The following is a 17982-nucleotide window of genomic DNA, read 5'->3' on the forward strand; positions in this document are numbered from 1 at the left end:
CAGATGTGTTGGGACAAACCCTATAGGGCTTTAGCCAACAAGTAGCAGATCTGGACACCTCATATCTTGAAACAGAACACCCCTGTTTTCTAGTTGCTATAGGACTGGTTACCTTTCCCCCAAAAAAACCAAGCGAGCATTTAAAAAGATAGACTTAAAGAATGAGAAGACCCTATAACAAACACTATTTGTGTGTTCCAAATGCATTCATCACCCTTCAAAAGGAACTTCAGAGTAAAACAATCAAGGTCATCAAATTGAAGGGTCATTCCAAACTGAAGTGCTGAAGTTTTGAAGGATAAAACTGATGGACACTTCAGGCCTTGATTATTAGAGAAGGGAATTTGTTTGGTGTATCACACTGCGTTCGATTTGGAGAACCTCAACCCTATGCTCTGATCCCTTTAGACCCTAGGATTAGGGCATAGGGATGAGCTTCTCAGAATGGAACCCAAAGTAAGTCCTACATTCCTTCAAATTTCTTTTCAAATAGATGAGGTATTCAAACACTTATGGCTACACTATATAAACTTTATCATGTTTCATTTTACTAAAAAGTCCTGTCAAAATGCAGTTTGTCCCCCACATTTCTGACCATTTATTTGTTTGACCTTTTATTCCTTGCTCTTTTGTAGGTGATCGAGTGCATCACCCAAGGTCGTGTACTGCAGCGACCCCGGACCTGTCCCAAGGAGGTGTATGACTTGATGCTGGGATGTTGGCAGAGAGAGCCGCACACCCGACTCAATATTAAAGAGATCCATAACCTACTTCTCAACCTAGCCAAGGCATCACCAGTCTATCTGGACATCCTGGGATAAACATAAGGAACGTGTGGGACTTCAAGTGTATTCCCCCCCTCCTCCTCTATCCCATCTAAAACCTTTTCTTCTGCAGCTTTAACTCTGTTGTCCTGCTCCTCTTCTCAATGTAAACATCTAGACACACTGGCAGGGATTCGTGTCTGTGTACGCTGACTATGATTGATGTATTTCTGAACATTGAATTGAAAGAAGTGACTACTGTTTAGTTTACCAAGAACAAAATCCCAGAATGGTTGACCACCCTAAACGTCTGGACCAAGTTCACAGCTGGATATTCAAGTACACCGATCTTAACAACAAATAGGAATCAGCAGCTTCACGAAAAACGAACAAAAACGACTATGAGGAGGAAAATAAGTACTTTTCTGGACAGATTTGGTCCTGTCATCTGATACAAAGCACAGAACGTGAAGCTAGCATGGTGATCAACAGTGACAAACTGCAGCTATATCTATACGTATACATGATATGTGTATATAGAACTGGACATTATGTAGTTTTACAGTTGAGCGACTCTAATTAAAAGCTTCTGGAAGCTGATGGGATGTTATTGCTGCCGAGCTTATCTGAAATGGCAAAGTAACCCACTAAAATGTCTCCAGAACATATTTGTTATTTTTAGTGGGAAAGTCCCACTACTTTTGCCATTCCCATCTATTTTGTCCCACTACTGAAACTACTGGCAATAGTGTTATTTCCAGAGACATCAATGTATCACCAGTTGTTGAGTTTGAGTAGTGATATGGTGGTGGAATAAGGGTGTGTTTACATGACACTTTAAATGAAGAAACTTTAAATCATTTGGTCAGAGTCCGTGTGAAACTGCCAAGTTTACATGACCTCAGTAAATGAGGATTGATGTCTTACCGCTTTCGAAATGTGTCTACTTGGGACATTATCTTTCTGAACTTGTTCACTGAGATCACTCGCCAGTGGAGATACACTGAACAAACGTTTACAATTTCTTTTCTGATCTCAAATTAGTTTCCAACTTCAACTTCATCGTTTTTATATAGCACATTTAACAGCAAGTTTTGTGGCAAATTCATACGAATTTGTAGTTTAGTCATATGAAATAGTTCGATTTTAAACAGGAAGCATGGCACCAAACCCCACCCCTAAGCCCAACCATCAATATGGGGTGAGCAAATCATACTAAATTGTACGAATGAGATTGTACGAATTCGTATAAATTAGCCACTAAATCAAAAAGTTATGAATTTCCATGAGATTGTGTTGGACTGACCACATTGTAAAACATCTCAAATGTTGTTTTGGTCATTTTAAAATAAAATTTATTTTAAATTGTATGAATGACATCGTATGAATTTATATGAATTAGCCACTGAATCAAAAGTTACGAATTGCTGTGTGATCGTGTTGGACTGGCCTTGTTGTAAAACATCTGAAATGTTGCTTTGGTCATTCTAAAGTTCAATTTATTCTAAATTGTATGAATGTGATCGTAAGATTATACACAATTTAGTCACCAAATCAAAAGTTACGAATTGCAGTGAGATCGTGTTGGACTGACCACATTGTAAAACATCTGAAATGTTAGTTTGATCATTCTAAAGTCCTATTCAATCTAAATTGTAGGAATGAGATTGTGCGAATGTATATGAATTAATCACCAAATCAAAAGTTACGAATTGTTGTCAGATAGTGTTAGACTGGCCACATTGGTAAACATCAGAAATGTTGTTTCCGTCAATCTGAACTCCTATTCATTCTAAATTGTATGAAGGTGATTGTACGAATGTATACGAATTAGCCACTAAATCAAAAGTTACGAATTGCCGTGAGATTGAGTTGGACTGGCCACATTGTAAAACATCAGAAATGTCGTTTCCGTCAATCTGAAGTCCCATTCATTCTAAATTGTATAAATGTGATCGTACGAATGTATACGAATTAGCCACTAAATCAAAAGTTACGAATTGCCGTGAGATTGTGTTGGACTGGCCACATTGTAAAACATCTGAAATGTTAGTTTGGTCATTGTAAAGTCCAATTTTTTAAAATTGTATAAATGTGATCGTATGAATACAATCGTACGAATGTATTCGAATTAGCCACTGAATCAAAAGTTACGAATTGCTGTGAGATTGAGTTGGACTGGCCCTCAGCCAAAGTCTGTCATCAAAGTGGTTCAGTATTATTACTTTTGTTGTAATTTGTTGTCAATGTTATTCGCAAATGTTTTATGTTTAATTCCCATCTTTGGATAAAAACGTAGCTAGCTTCCCATGTGCGAAAAACAGTTCCTACAAAACATCTGTCATGTAAACACACCCTTAGTTGTTCTGTACGACGTTTGACTTCTCATTGTTCACATTTGAGTTTTGAGCAGACATGTTTATCAAATCATAAATTATTTAAACGATGCATATCCATAAGCCACGCCTTAGCCATTTTGTGATGTCGCAACCAGCATGTTTGCTTCCCGCCACTAAATAAACAGCCACAATTCTCAAGTGTCCAAAACAACATGCACTACAGAGGGCTTGATAGAGGATTCATTTGAGACGACGTCTTAATACTATCAGCTTGCATTTCTTACAAGAGCTTAATTACGTAAAGTGGCCGATTATGATGGCGCTGGCTAAATTACGACCTCTCTCTTTCTCTCTTTCTCCTTCGCCATGTTTTACTACTGAGTCGAAGCACTAATGTAGTACTCAAGCTTCGGGTTGTACAACTGCTACAGTGTAATATATATTTCATTACAGGACAAATGTCTCCTATTAGCAGCAACTCCCCGCGGACTCATACGTGCTATCAGTGGGGAGAAAAAGGAGGGAACAGGATGGAGAGAACGAGACAAGGACAGGAAAATACTGTTAGAGAGTGATTAATAATATAATAAATAAGAAAACCCACATTTCTTCCCTTTATCGTACACAAAAGATGATTATATCTATTTATCACTATAGAGATCCTATCCAACAGGGGACTTCAGTCGAACAAAAAGCCTCCAAATCATTTATATTGTGATTTTGCTGGACATTCATTCATTTATTTGAGGAATAATCTTATTGAATTGTTTTTATTTATTTTGTACTTGAGCACTTTTGCATTTGATTTTTGCCTGTAAATTATGTACAATTTCTTTTTTTTTATGTTTGAGAATGAATGTAGGGGTGATTTTTTTAAATCATGGAACGTATCGATAAGCAAAAATGATGATGTAAGATTACATATTTTGAGTAAACGGTGAGAAAGCTTTAGGGTAATTGTCCATATTATAAAAATAATGAAGGGTTTTTTTTGGATTGTGACACTATTTCATGGCTATTAGGAACAATTTGACTTCAAATCCTCAATATTTTATGTATTTAAACAGTCATTCTAATATAGGTTCACTGTAGAAGAGTGTTTTTCATCTAAACAAGCGTCATAAGACAGCAAAACAAACAAATATGAATATTTTACAACAGAGATGCCATTACTTATTTCGTGCATTAATGACAGAGTCTTTTATTACAGTGGAATGAGTTTAAATCTTTTCTCAGTACTGGTATGCGGCTGGAAAGGCATCCGCTGCATAAAATGTATGCTGTAATAGTTGGTGGTTCATTCCTCCATGGCGACCCCTGATAAATAAGGGACTAAGCCAAAGGAAAATGAATAAATGAGTTTACATTTACTTAGTTCTCATGTAAATAATGCCACAATCCAAACTGAGGAAAACAATGTCTTGAGATACTATTATGTTTTAGTGGTTTAAATGAATATTGCCTCACGCAAAAAAAAAAAAAAAAAAACATCCACAACAAACTGTGACTGCATATCATAATATCTTCTTCGACATGTACAGATCTACTTTCTGATGTTTCACGATGTCTACAAGCTAAATGCCTTCCCCAATTAAACCAGATGACAAGCGCTAACCCGGTCATATTTCCTTTTGCATTTCTTTTACAGTTAGACAGTTGAGTTTTACCATTTTTTTAATCAATTCAGGGTTTGGCAGGAGCGTTTTTAGCTTAGCATAAATACTTGAATCTGATCAGACCATTAGCATCTTGCTAAAAAAAATGAAAGAGTTTAGATAGTTTTCCTATATAAAGCTTTTGTAGGGACGTCGCAGACTAATGCTGTTCACACCAGAAGCGGCACATGCAGCTAAATTGCACATTTCATTTGTGCGTAAATAGATGGGTGAACATTTTGAATTAACTCACACGTCAAATTCCTTTCACAATAGACGCAGATTCGCGTCATGGGCTTCTATCTGCCCGGTGGCTTTAGCTTCGTTGCTAAATTCCTAACATAGATTTTATTGAGAGAGTAGTTGTGCTTTATGAGCTTTAGGAAGGCTGAAAAAAAAACATAGATTCATTTTGTTTGGTCCACTAGATGCTTTTAGAGGTGCATCCAGCTCTGTGAGTTGATAAACTCCTACAGAAACAGAAACTCCTCCAGTGTGATGAGCTAGGGGAGACACCAACAACAGGCGTTATGTCATAATCACACCCCTACAAGAGCAAGCTCATGATTGGTTAATGCGATATGAATGTCCGCTGAAGTTCAGATTTTCCAACTCTAGCGATTTGTGCAATTAGCAAGTTAAGCGCGTCTAAAATGCAAAACTATCAACTCACGCCACTTCATTCCCGCAAATCGCATCATTCGAACCATTCGCATCATTCGCGCTGCCTCATTCGAACCAATCGTGTTATTCGCGCTGACTCATTCGCACGAATCATTTCATTCGCGCAGACTTATTCGCACCAATCGTGTTATTCACGCAGCCTCATTCGCACCAATCGTGTCATTCGCGCCCACTCATTCGTACCAGTCGTGACATTCGAACCGACTCATTCGCTCCAATCATGTCATTCGTGGCGCCTCATTCGCACCAATCGTGTTATTCACGCAGCCTCATTCTCTCCAATCGTATCATTCTCGCCCCCTCATTCTCACCAATTGTGTCATTACCGCCGCCTCATTCTCACCAATCGTGTCATTTGCGCCACCTCATTCACACCAATTGCGTCTTTCGTGTCACCTCATTCACACCATTATGTCATTTGCAGTGCCTCATTCGCACCAATGTGTCATTCGCGCCGACTCATTTGCAACAATCATGTCATTCGCGCAGACTCATTCGTACCAATTGCATTGTTCGCGCTACCGCACTCGCATCAATGACATCAGGATGCCTATTCGAGTCTTTGCTTTGACTTAACACGCACCATTAGACTGACGGAAAATGAAAAATTGATATTTACAAACATGATGTCCCTGCTAAAAAATCCAGCCTAAACCAGCCTAGGCTGGTTGGCTGGTTTTAGCTGGTCAACCAGGCTGGTTTTAGAGGGGTTTTGGCCACTTCCAGGCTGGTTTCCAGCCATTTCCAGCCTGGTCTTAGCTGGTCAGGCTGGGAGATGACCACCTAAAACCAGCTTGACCAGCCTAGCCAAGCTGGGAGTCCAGCCAAAACCAGCTATATCCAGCTTAAACCAGGCTGGTCAAGCTGGTTTTAGCTGGATTTGTCTGGTCATTTTCCAGCCTGACCAGCTAAGACCAGGCTGGAAATGGCTGGAAACCAGATTGGAAATGGCCAAAACCCCTCTAAAACCAGGCTAGTCAACCAGCTAAATCCAGCCAACCAGCCTAGGCTGGTTTAAGCTGGATTTGTCAGCAGGGGCGGCACTAAAGTTCCTTGATTATATTTCACCAGAATGAAAGTTTAGTTCCTAGCCATATTAGCCAAGAAAATAGCAACTGTTGTTTTTCCCGTCAGTCTTAATACATGATGTAACTACAGAAGAGTCAAGCTTTATATAGGAAACTGATCAAGACTCTGATCATTTTGCACAAGATGCTGCCCTAATCCAATTTAATGACCTATGGTAAGCTAAGCTAAACCTTCTCCTGCCAGACACAGAGATTGGCTGAATGGAATGTTGAAACTCAACTGTTTAACTGTATGAGAGTTGTAAAATTAGCATACTTTTTACTTTCTAAATAAAGTGTTTCGTTAACATACCGAGGATTTCTGCAAAGTATCAAGTAGTGTGTGATGATTTCATACAGTTAAAAAAACATGTCCAATCAAATCAAACCCCCTTGTCTGTACTGTACATGATTTCTCTGAGCTATCTGGACCAGTGGATCTGTCCGCCATTGTATTTAATAAAAGTGTTATGTCTTACCTCATGGTGAGTGTGTGCGGAGTGTGTTATTGTGACAGTGAGAAATGCGCAGCCCCAAGTTTATGAGTTGGTCAATAGAAAGGTTCATACGGAGTGCTTTGACAACATAGGCTGAACGTATTGACCTACAGCTACTAAAATGCTTTATTGACAGCCATGTTTTTTTATGTCCTACTGGCCGCCAGCCTGAAAAGATGTATTTCATGGCGGACTACGATGGAGGCCAGAGCGAGTTAAAAACAATTTATGATGAAACGGCACAATCCATAAAGTTTATGTCTAGCATTAGCCATAATGCTAAAGCTTCAAGAGTAGATTAACACAAGTACTCGTTCCAATTCCCATTTCACTCACGCAGACCGAGGGGAAAAAAAATGGAGGACTGATCAATCAGGAAATCGATGGTTTGTTTTGACGTTGTACATTAAGACCTAACTAATTGCCAGAGGGCTAAATGCTTTTAAAAACACATCCAATGCACTCAGTAGGAGTTTGTACAGCAGGGTCTCGGAGGAGTTCTCCAAGTGTGCAAACAACCACAGCGCCAAACCAACAAACATCATCACTTCTGATCTCCTCACAGCAAACCACTTTATATGTATTTTTATGTATTTTATATGATGTTTAACAGAGCAAGGAATTTTTTCACAGTCATTCCTATAATATTTTTTCTTCTGGAGAAAGTCTTATGTGTTTTATTTCAGCTAGAATAAAAGTAGTTTTTGATTTTTATACACCATTTAAAGGACAATGTTATAAGCCACCTTTAGCAATATATAATATCTTAAAAAAATATCTAGTCAAATATTTTGCACTGTCATCATGGCAAAGATAAAAAAATGTTTTGAGGGTATAAATCGACATGTAATATGTGTCACATAAATGATACCTCAAATAGTGTGGTACATTCATTCAATTATTTTTTTTTTTCAGCTTAGTCCCTTTATTAATCTGGGGTTGCCACAGCGGAATGAACCACCAACTTATCCATCATGTTTAAATTAAATTAAATGGTGCAGTGGGTAGCACGTTCGCCTCACAGCAAGAAGGTCGCTGGGTTACTGGTTCGATCCTCGGCTCAGTTGGCGTTTCAGTGTGGAGTTTGCATGTTCTCCCTGCATTCGCGTGGGTTTCCTCCGGGTACTCTGGTTTCCCCCACAGTCCAAAGACATGCGGTACAGGTGAATTGGGTAGGCTAAATTGTCCGTAGTGTGTGTGTATGTGTGGATGTTTCCCAGAGATGGGTTGTGGCTGGAAGGGCATCCGCTGCGTAAAAACTTGCTGGATAAGTTGGCGGTTCAGTCCTCAGTGGCGACCTTAATAAAGAGACTAAGCCGACAAGAAAATGAATAAATTTAATTTAATTTAATTTAATTTAATAATAAAAGAAAAGAAAAGAAAACTAAATTGTGTAATAATATCATTAATTAAAGAAATTATTCAACCAGAACTAAAAATTCTGTCATCCTCCACTTTTTCCAAACCTGTTTGAGTTTCTCTCTTCTGCTGAACACAAAAGAAAATGTTTTTAAGGAAGCTGGAAACTTGTAACCATTGACTTCTATGTTTTTTTGTTTTTTCTTCTATAGATGTCAATGGTTACGTTTTCATCTTTCTTCAGCATATCTTCTTTTATGATCAACAAAATAAAGAAACTCATAAAGGTTTAGAACATTTATAAAAGTAAAAAAAAAAAAAATTGAGTAGTTAAGGATGAGTTAATGATAATGTACCCCTTCAAGTAAAGTCCTGACATTAAGAGACATCGTCATGTCACGAGTCCATGTTTAGTTAAAACTAAAGTGTTAGTTAATGCATTATGAACAAACGTGTTCTAACATTATTTTTTAATTTTTTATTTTTTTTCTTGCAACTGGTCTTTTTTTTTTTGCAACCAGTATGCTTGGTTGAACCCGTGTGACATCATGTGTGATGTAGGTTGGTAATTCCCCTATACATTTATTTGGTTGTTTTCGACATCCGGTGTTGTCAACACAATCTCAAGGCAATTTGTAACTTTTTGATTTAGTGGCTAATTCGTATCAATTCATACGATCTAATTCGTACAATTTAGTTTTGCTCATCCCCTAATGACGATTGGGTTTAGGGGTGGGGTTAGGTGCCACGCCTCCTTTTTAAAATCGTACAATTTTGCACGACTGAACTCGTACGAATTCATACGAATTAGCCACTAAACTGGCAAAACGTAAAATACTTACGTTTTCTCGTGAGATCAGGCTGGTGTTGTGATCAGCACCTTTAGAAATATGGTGACGTGTTCTTATTTTTCCCGCTGTATTGTATTACTTTGAAAGGCAACACTGCAGTTGGGTGTTTGCACCAAAACCATATATTAATACATAAAACCAAAATTAATCAGTACCAAGTGGGCACCTTCACCTCAAAATGACACTAAATTAACATTGAACATTGGCAAAACATGTCAAAAATTAATTCCAGGAGAGTCCTTTAATCGATTTTCAGATGCCAAAGCTAGATGTCAACTTGCTGTGTTTTGAAATGAAGGTAGATGACATGCATTGTACAGTAACAAAATCCAGTGTGTACATTTGCAATGGGAGCTTTTAGAAGAATAAAACGGTGTGTGTGTGTGTGTGTGTGTGTGTGTGTGTGTGTGTGTGTGTGTGTGTGTGTGTGTGTGTGTGTGTGTGTGTGTGTGTGTGTGTGTGTTTTAGTGTTCATCCATGTGTGGATGTCAAATGGACGTCAATGTTTTGACATCAAATCAATTTTCATTTTTAACATCAAGGTGCCTGCTGGGTTACACACGTTAACAGCAGCTGAAAAGGTCTTAGGCTGAAGGGGGGAAAATGGCTTCATCAAATTTTAAAGTGATTGCCGCCATTTTACGACAGGGGCCCTCCTCCTCATTCTTGATGGATTACTTTCCCACCTTGCTTCCTCAGAGACATTCACTTTAAAATAAACGACTTGGGCAACTGTGAGGTTTTGTGGTCTGTTAAACAGTAAACACAAATCCATCCCAAAGTCAGGTCTTTATTCCGGGGAAAGCAGGCAAGATCATTTGGGATATTAGCAAGCGTTTTCTATTCATCAGACTGACCACATTAGCAGCTGCTTAGCGTCAGTGTTAGAGAGAAAACAGCCGCTGACAGCAGGCTTTGGCTACATTGAGACCATTTTTATTTTATTTTATTATTATTTTGGTAACACTTTAAATTATGGTCCATTAGTTAATGTATTTTCATTAATAAATCGACCATTATACTAAAGTGTTACCCTTATTTTTAACCACAGTAGTATATCAGTGTTGTGGTACAATGCTGCATTAACTTCAATTCAATTCATCTTTATTTCTATAGCACTTTTACAATGTAGATTGTGTCAAAGCAGCTTAACATCAAAGTTCTAGTAGACGGAAACAGTGTCAGTCCAGTTTTCAGACAGCGTTTAGTTTAGTTCAGTTCAGTGTGGTTTAATTTTCACTGCTGAAAGTTCAAACACTGCAGAGCAAATGCAGCAATGCGAAGCCCGACAAGTCCCAGACCGAGCAAGCCAGTGGCGAGGAACAAACTTCACCAATTGACGAAAGTGAAGGAAAAAAAAAACTCAAGAGAAACCAGGCTCTTCTTTGTCCAACCAGCAGGTGCTAACTAGCAAAATCTATCAATCGACATGTACTTGGTTCAAGTTTTACCATTGATACGGTAGTTTTAAGCTTTGTGTTTTGAGATGTAGAGCCATAAAGGGTCATTTTCTTAAAAATGAAGTCTGTCACAGAATGTTGAAAAACATCAGGGTGATTGACAAACTGGGTAGCAACCAAGCGGCAACCTCTCGCTCTCACTGTAACTAAAACTCATCGACTCGCCTTTGGGGGTTGGCTCCAGGTAGTCCAGAGGTTTTCTGACTGCAATGGTAAATTGGCCAATTTTACAGCTGATAAAAACATGTTTACAGCCTGCTCAAAAGATGGTTTTGGTGTATATATTTAATATTACCCTTCATGACAACTGTGAGAGGGTGTGTTTTTTTTTTCATCTGTTTCATTTTTATTACGTTTTATTAAGTCTGCATAATATGGGCTGACCCATATATATATTGTTGAAGTCAGAATTATTAGCTGCCCATGACTTTTTTTCTTTTTTAAATATATTTTCCCAAATTATGTTTAATCTGGTAACATTTTTTCTTCTAGAGAAAATCTTATTGTTTATTTTCGGCTAGAATAAAAGCAGTTTTTAATGTTTTAAAAACCATTTCAAGGTCAATATTATTAGCCCATTTAAGCTTTATTTTTTTGATAGTCTACAGAACAAACCATTGTTTTACAATAACTTGCCTAATTACCTTAACCTGACTAGTTAACCTAATTAACCTAGTTAAGCATTTAAATGTAACTTTAAGCTGTATTGAAGTGTCTTGAAAAATATCTAGTAAAATATTATATACTGTCATCATGGCAAAGAGAAAATAAATCAGTTATTAGAAATGAGTTGTAAAAATCTTCTCTCCGTTAAACAGAAATAAACAGGGGGGGCTAATAATTCTGACTTCGACTGTGTGTGTGTGTATATATATATATATATATATATATATATATATATATATATATATATATATATATATATATATGTATGTGTGTGTGACAGTCAAGGCTGAAACTACCATAAATTATCAAAAAGGTGTCTCAGTTCCAATGGGAATAAATCCGAAAATGGGGGCTCGCCCGGGATTTGACCTCACAACCTCTCACACCTGGCAAGCTTTTTTTTTATTTTTTGGAATGGAAATGACAAAATTATCTTCTCCAAAAAGATGATGTACGAGAGGCATCACTGTAAGGAAAAAAATAAATAAATAAATAAATATATATATATATATATATATATATATATATATATATATATATATATATATATATATATATATATATATATATATATATATATGTGTGTGTGTGTGTGTGTGTGTGTGTGTATATATATATATATATATATATATATATATATATATATATATATATATATATATAATATGTATATATGTATATGTATATATATATATATACATACATACATACATACATACATATATATATATATGTATAAATATATATATATATATATATATATATATATATATATATATATATATATATATATATATATATATATATATATATATATATATATATATATATACATATAAAAAAAAAATTTTTAAAAAAGTGTTCAGGGGTAGCTTAAATAATGTGTCGGCGCTCTTTAGGTAAGGGATTCATCTGTTTTCCTGATGAAGGCAGTTGTTTGCCAAATTGCGTAGGTGCAGTTTTAAGGAACAGCCATGTCAATAAAGGCTTTTTTTAAAAAATTTCACATTTTTTAAGTGCCTTGGGCTTATTTCTGCTGTTTAAAATGGGTTGGCTGTTTCGAATTTGTCTGTGAGATCGTTAAGTAATCACCAAGTAACCACCTAGAACATAATGACCTGGTAAAAGTTGCTCAGATTTAGTTAGCAAATAAATGTTGGTTTTAGAAATTTTTACTGCTCATTTCTAACCTAACATATGACTATCCAAAGGGATCTCTGACTGATCTTTTCATTTTTCCTGTTGAAAACCAACAGCGCATTATAAATAATGGAATCTCATAACCTGAGATCTTACTCCTGTATCTGATATCCATGTTCAATACTGCTCTAAATGTAAAGGATGCAATGTCACTGTTTTTCTATAGGTCTTACTTGGGTACCAGGTTTCACTTCCTGTGCTTGACCTCTATCCATCTTCACCTTTATATATTTCCTACAGCAACCAACATTTTTTTTAAGAAGACACACACGCACACACTTTATGTATAAACTACACCCCCACAAGCCCCCCCGACTGACATCTTCTCAAATGAATAATTCAGAACATAGATATCAGTCAATAATGCTCTTTCATATACAGCTAAATAATTCACTCATCCATAGAGGACATCTGCATTTATGCGATTGTGTGTGTGTGTGTGTGTGTGTGTGTGTGTGTGTGTGTGTGTGTGTGTGTGTGTGTGTGTTAACTGTGGGTGAGGCAGGTTGTGCGCATTAAGGTAGCTCTAATGTATAAACAGTGTGTATTTATGGACACATCTTTACACTCTGAATAGGTTTAGGCATGGCGTTAGTTTCAAATGACTTGTTCGGAGCTGTAGTATGGTGGTTATCTAACACAGATGCTGATTTAGAGATACAGATTTAACAGTAAAATGGAGCCTTGTCCAGGATTTGAAACCACAATCCATAAAAATATCCTTTTAAAAACAAGCTACTGGCTTAACTCTTAGTCATCAAGAGGATGCAAGGTCAGGCTCCATAAACAAAACATTTTTAAGAGGCCATTCTTGCAAAAACATTTCAAATGTGAGATGCACAGAGGTATAAAGAGTACCTGAAAACCATACTTAAGTAAAAGTACAGATACCTTACTGTAAAAATGAGTCCATTACAAGTTGCAAGTCACTAATTCCAATAAGACTTGAGTAAAAGTATTAAAGTATTTGAAAGAACTTAAGTATTTTACTCATACTGAATGTATAGGCTCAAAGAACACCAAGAAAGGTTTTATTTCCTAATATAGAAATTAAATTGTGTTAATGTTTCAAAATGGCAGAACAAAATAGATAAAAAAAAATAGAACAAAAAGTCTCACACTTAAATGTTCAAAAAAGGCACAATTTTTCCAACCCAAGCTCATCCTGAAAACGTAGTCCCGCGGACGTTTCTGGAGACAGCGGAATACGTCCCGGGGGGTACGTACGGCCGCGTTTGTTTTTTTCAAGCGAACGCTGCGGGACGGTGTGACGCCGTTCCCTTTCGCGCTTGTCTTACCTTCCCTGCTGCAATCCGTTTGTCCACTCAGCTCACCGTGTAACGTCGGCAGGCTCGAGATGCGGAGAGGAGTCGACCACGGCGACCGGTTTCGAGTCCGGGGAAGAGCGGTTCCAGCAATCAGGTAAGACGAAAACAGAATCCCAAAAATTAAGTGAACGAGCTTCGTGACAGGGTGAGAAAACGGCGAAGAAAAAAAAAAATCGGGGCTTTTATATCTGTAGCATATGCCGGCGTTTGACGCAGAAGTATAAATCAGCCTTTACGAGTAACAATAAGCGTCCGTTCAAATGTAGTGAAGAGAAGAGTACATATATGCTATCAAAAATGTAGTCAAGTAGAGAGTAAAAGTTGCTTATATTTTTAATACTCAATACAAGTACACTGTAAAAAATGGCCGTGATTTCAACGGTAAAAAAAAAAAAGTAAAAATGCTACAGTACAAATCTGTAACCTGGTTAACGGTATGTTTCCTTAATATATACGGCGAATAACCGTAAATTGACTTTCCCAGAATTCCCTGCATGGCACATAACTTTTTATGCATTTTGTTGACATTAATATGGATCTTTGTAGTCGTTTCCCAATCAGTTATGTACATTAGAGATTTATGTTACATCTAATGTTGATAAACAATGTTTATTTCATGACTTTAATTTTATACATGTTACCATACTGGTGTTTAGTAGCTGTGTGAATGACACTGAGCACCTTCTAAATGCTGATACTCTTTTCTGCTTGTGGGAAAAGTTGATTGTGATGAGCATTGCCTCATTATGTAACTTCCTCATCACCACCTGCATGTGGGTGTATTAACATGTCTAACTGTTTAACACAAGATGTGTAGATGTTGGTCATTCAAAATACAGACAAATTACCTCTATAAATTAATAAAATACGGTAGTTTACCGTAAAAATGAGAAATTACTTTTACGGTTTGTACCGTGTTTTTATCGGTAAAGTACTGGCAACCACAGCTGCCGTTTTTTTTATGTAAATTTTACGGATTTATTGTTTACAGTGTACAAAGTAGCCAGAAAATACTTAGGTAAAGTAGCGAAATCCATTTACTTAAGTACAGTGGCGCAACAAGGGGGTATGCAGTATATGCGGCGCATAGGGGCGCCACACATGGGGGGGCGCCATTGTGCCAAAACTATTTTTAAAATTATCCTTATTAAAAGTTTCAAATAATAAAAATAAATAAATATGTTTTGTTGAAAAAACATTATTTTGCATTTTAAACGAATATAATATTGTTATTATTTAATTCAAAATCATTTAACACAATAACATGCAGTCCCACAGCCGAAAGTGGTCATGTAGATGTAACTGTTTAGATTTGTTTTTATTTTTATCAAAATAAACTGTCAAATCATACATAATGTCAAAAGTTATAAGATTAATCTGAAAATTTGTCTTCATTTATTATTAATTAATTAATATAAAATAAGAGGGATCACACAAAATTTGAACCCGCATACCCCTCAGTAAATGTGTAGTTGCGCCCCTGCTTAAGTACTTACACCACTGGAGATGCAGTTCAGCAGAATCGTGAGATCTTGAACTTTAATCTGACAAGCTGTTCTAAACACGGAGTGCATGTGCAAGAGACACAAGTACAACAGTCTGTAAAATCCATTTGCTACCAAAGATGCCCAAACAAATTTACAGCAAGCTATGGCACTTTCCTGCTCACTGTTAAAATTATCTATGACTTTGGACAATGTCATAAGAAGGTCTAATGTGTTTTTATTTATATATTATATAATCTTTTTCAAGCAGAGCGGGAAAAAAGAGAAACTTTCACACCTTCAGACTCCGATAAACACCGATACAGATTTGCACAACTAATGGAGTTACATGGAAGTCACTGAATGGTTTTTAAATGAATAGTCAGGAGAGCATCAGATTGTGTTGACATGCATGTCAAACGTACTGGTGTGGTTAATTGGGGCTCTGATGTGAATGCAGCTGTCTTCGAGGGCCAGCTGGGATCGAGTCTTTTGTTTGTGCGCTGTGGAAAATGAAGGGATGCTGAAAAGACGGAGGAAGCGATGGAGCTCAAAAGACGGGAGCTTTCCTTTGGCATGCCGACTGCGGATTAGCATTCTTCCGTCTCTCCTGCTCCCCCTCATTCATTCTCTCCGTTCACTCTTTCCTGCCTGACCAATAACAAAAGTATTTCGAGTTCAAAACAACTTTAACATTTAAGGACGGCATCTGGGCATGACATCTTGCCACAAAACAGCGAGTTTAAAACAAAAATGTGAAGCGAGCACTTTAATTTTGTTTGCTTACAGTCGTTCTTACACGCTAATATTTATTGCAAGCCAATCAGTCGGCAATATTGAATATTGAATAATGAGGCAAAAAACATCCTGCAACTAACAGAATTTGGTCCCACTTAGTGTCCTTAACTACTATGTACTTACATCACAAAATAAATACAATGTACTTACTGTGTTTATAATGTATTTGAGAACACTTGTGGTGCTTTTGAGTTGGGATAGAGGTTGGGTTATGGACAGGTTTGGTGGCATGGGTAGGTTTAAGGGTAGGTTAAGGTGTAAGAGACGGTCAACAGTGTATTTACAAACGTAGTTACAAAAGTTAATTACAGATGTAATTACATACGTGTATTTAATCAAGCTTAAGTACACAGTAAATACATGTATTTACACAATAAGTACATTGTAACAAACTATTAATTCCTATGTAAGTACATATTAGTTAAGGCCACTTAATATAAAGTGGGACCCAGAATTTTCACACTCTAGAAATAATCTAGAGCAGGGGTTCTCAACTGGTTTGGCCATGGGACCCACATTTTTACATGGTCATCAAGCAGCGACCCAAATTTTTAGGAACTATAATACAATTTTAGGAATTATACTGTATTTGTATTTATTTGTTAACATAAACAAGTAGTGACAGATACACTATAAGAAATTCACCAAGACTTAAATAAATACTATTTATTTATTTTTATTTATACTATTTATTTATACTATTACTATTTTTATTTATACTATTTACTATTTATTTATACTATTTATAAATACTATTTTATTGCTGTCATTAAACAAAATGGATCAAATAATAGAAATATTACAAAGTAAAAACGACAAATACTGTTAATAATAAACTGTTAATAAAACATGTTTTCTGGTTTCTAAATGTTTTTCTAATTTAAAAGGTTTCATGCTCTCTTGTGAGAGCACCTCACTACATATGACACCGAGGCTTTAAGTCTTTTTTTTCGTCAATATATATATATACATACTTTACATATTCGGGGTCGAACTTGTACTTTACATATTTGTTGTAATAATGAAATGAAATTTCACGTCATGACAACGGTAGGGTTGTTGCGCACGCATTTCAAAATAAAAGTCCGGTATAAGCAAAATAAGTTACAAATTTAACACTCCGCGAACCACTTTTGGGTCGCGACCCACCAGTTGAGAAACACTGATCTAGATAATCTGGAGTGAGTGACAGGACGTTTATAATCTATTAATTATCTAGATAATCTAGTAATGTAGAGTGATTGGAGCAATGTTTTGCAGTTGGTGTGAGCACAGTGAACATTATGCGACAATCTTTTCAAAATTAATTCAAATATGCTGATTTATTAATAATAATATTAAACATTATGGAAACAGTTGTGAAGCTGAATATTTTTGTGGAAACCATGATTAATTTAATTTTAGAGATTTTATGATGAACAGACAGATCAATAATACAGCACATATTTAAAATAGAAATCTTGTATGACACAAACTTTCATTAATTTAATTTGTCTTTCACATATACAGTTGAAGTCAGAATTTTTAGCCCCCTTTTGAATTTTTTTTTACTTTTTTAAATATTTCCCAAACGATGTTCAACAGAGCAAGGACATTTTCACAGTATGTTTGATAACATTTTTTCTTCTAGAAAAAGTCTTATTTGTTTTATTTCGGCTAGAATAAAAGCAGTTTAGAATTTTTTAAACACCATTTTTGGGACAAAATTATTAGCCTCTTTAAGCTAATTTTTTTTCGATAGTCTACAGAACAAACCATTATTATACAATAACTTGCCTAATTACCCTAACCTGCATAGTTAACCTAATTAACCTAATCAAGCCTTTAAAT

General features: G+C 36.2%; 1 protein-coding gene and 1 long non-coding RNA gene across 4 annotated transcripts in view; one reads left to right on the top strand and one right to left on the bottom strand.

The window, feature by feature from the left end:
- ntrk2a (neurotrophic tyrosine kinase, receptor, type 2a) overlaps positions 1-6992 on the top strand; it is a 92989-nt gene extending 85997 nt beyond the window's left edge. For all 3 annotated transcript variants that reach the window (NM_001366554.3, NM_001441817.2, NM_001441818.2), the window contains 4 exon segments: positions 636-2649; positions 2794-5736; positions 5769-6069; positions 6479-6992. In NM_001366554.3, coding sequence (NP_001353483.1) covers positions 636-821 — 186 coding nt within the window. In that variant the 3' untranslated portion in view covers positions 822-2649; positions 2794-5736; positions 5769-6069; positions 6479-6992.
- Positions 1-17982, bottom strand: part of LOC147842882 (uncharacterized) — a 797275-nt gene that overhangs the window by 258638 nt on the left and 520655 nt on the right. The window lies entirely within an intron of this gene.

The sequence above is a fragment of the Danio rerio genome, chromosome 8, assembly GCF_052040795.2.
Source record: "Danio rerio strain M-AB ecotype USA chromosome 8, GRCz13ab, whole genome shotgun sequence".
Taxonomy (NCBI): domain Eukaryota; kingdom Metazoa; phylum Chordata; class Actinopteri; order Cypriniformes; family Danionidae; genus Danio; species Danio rerio.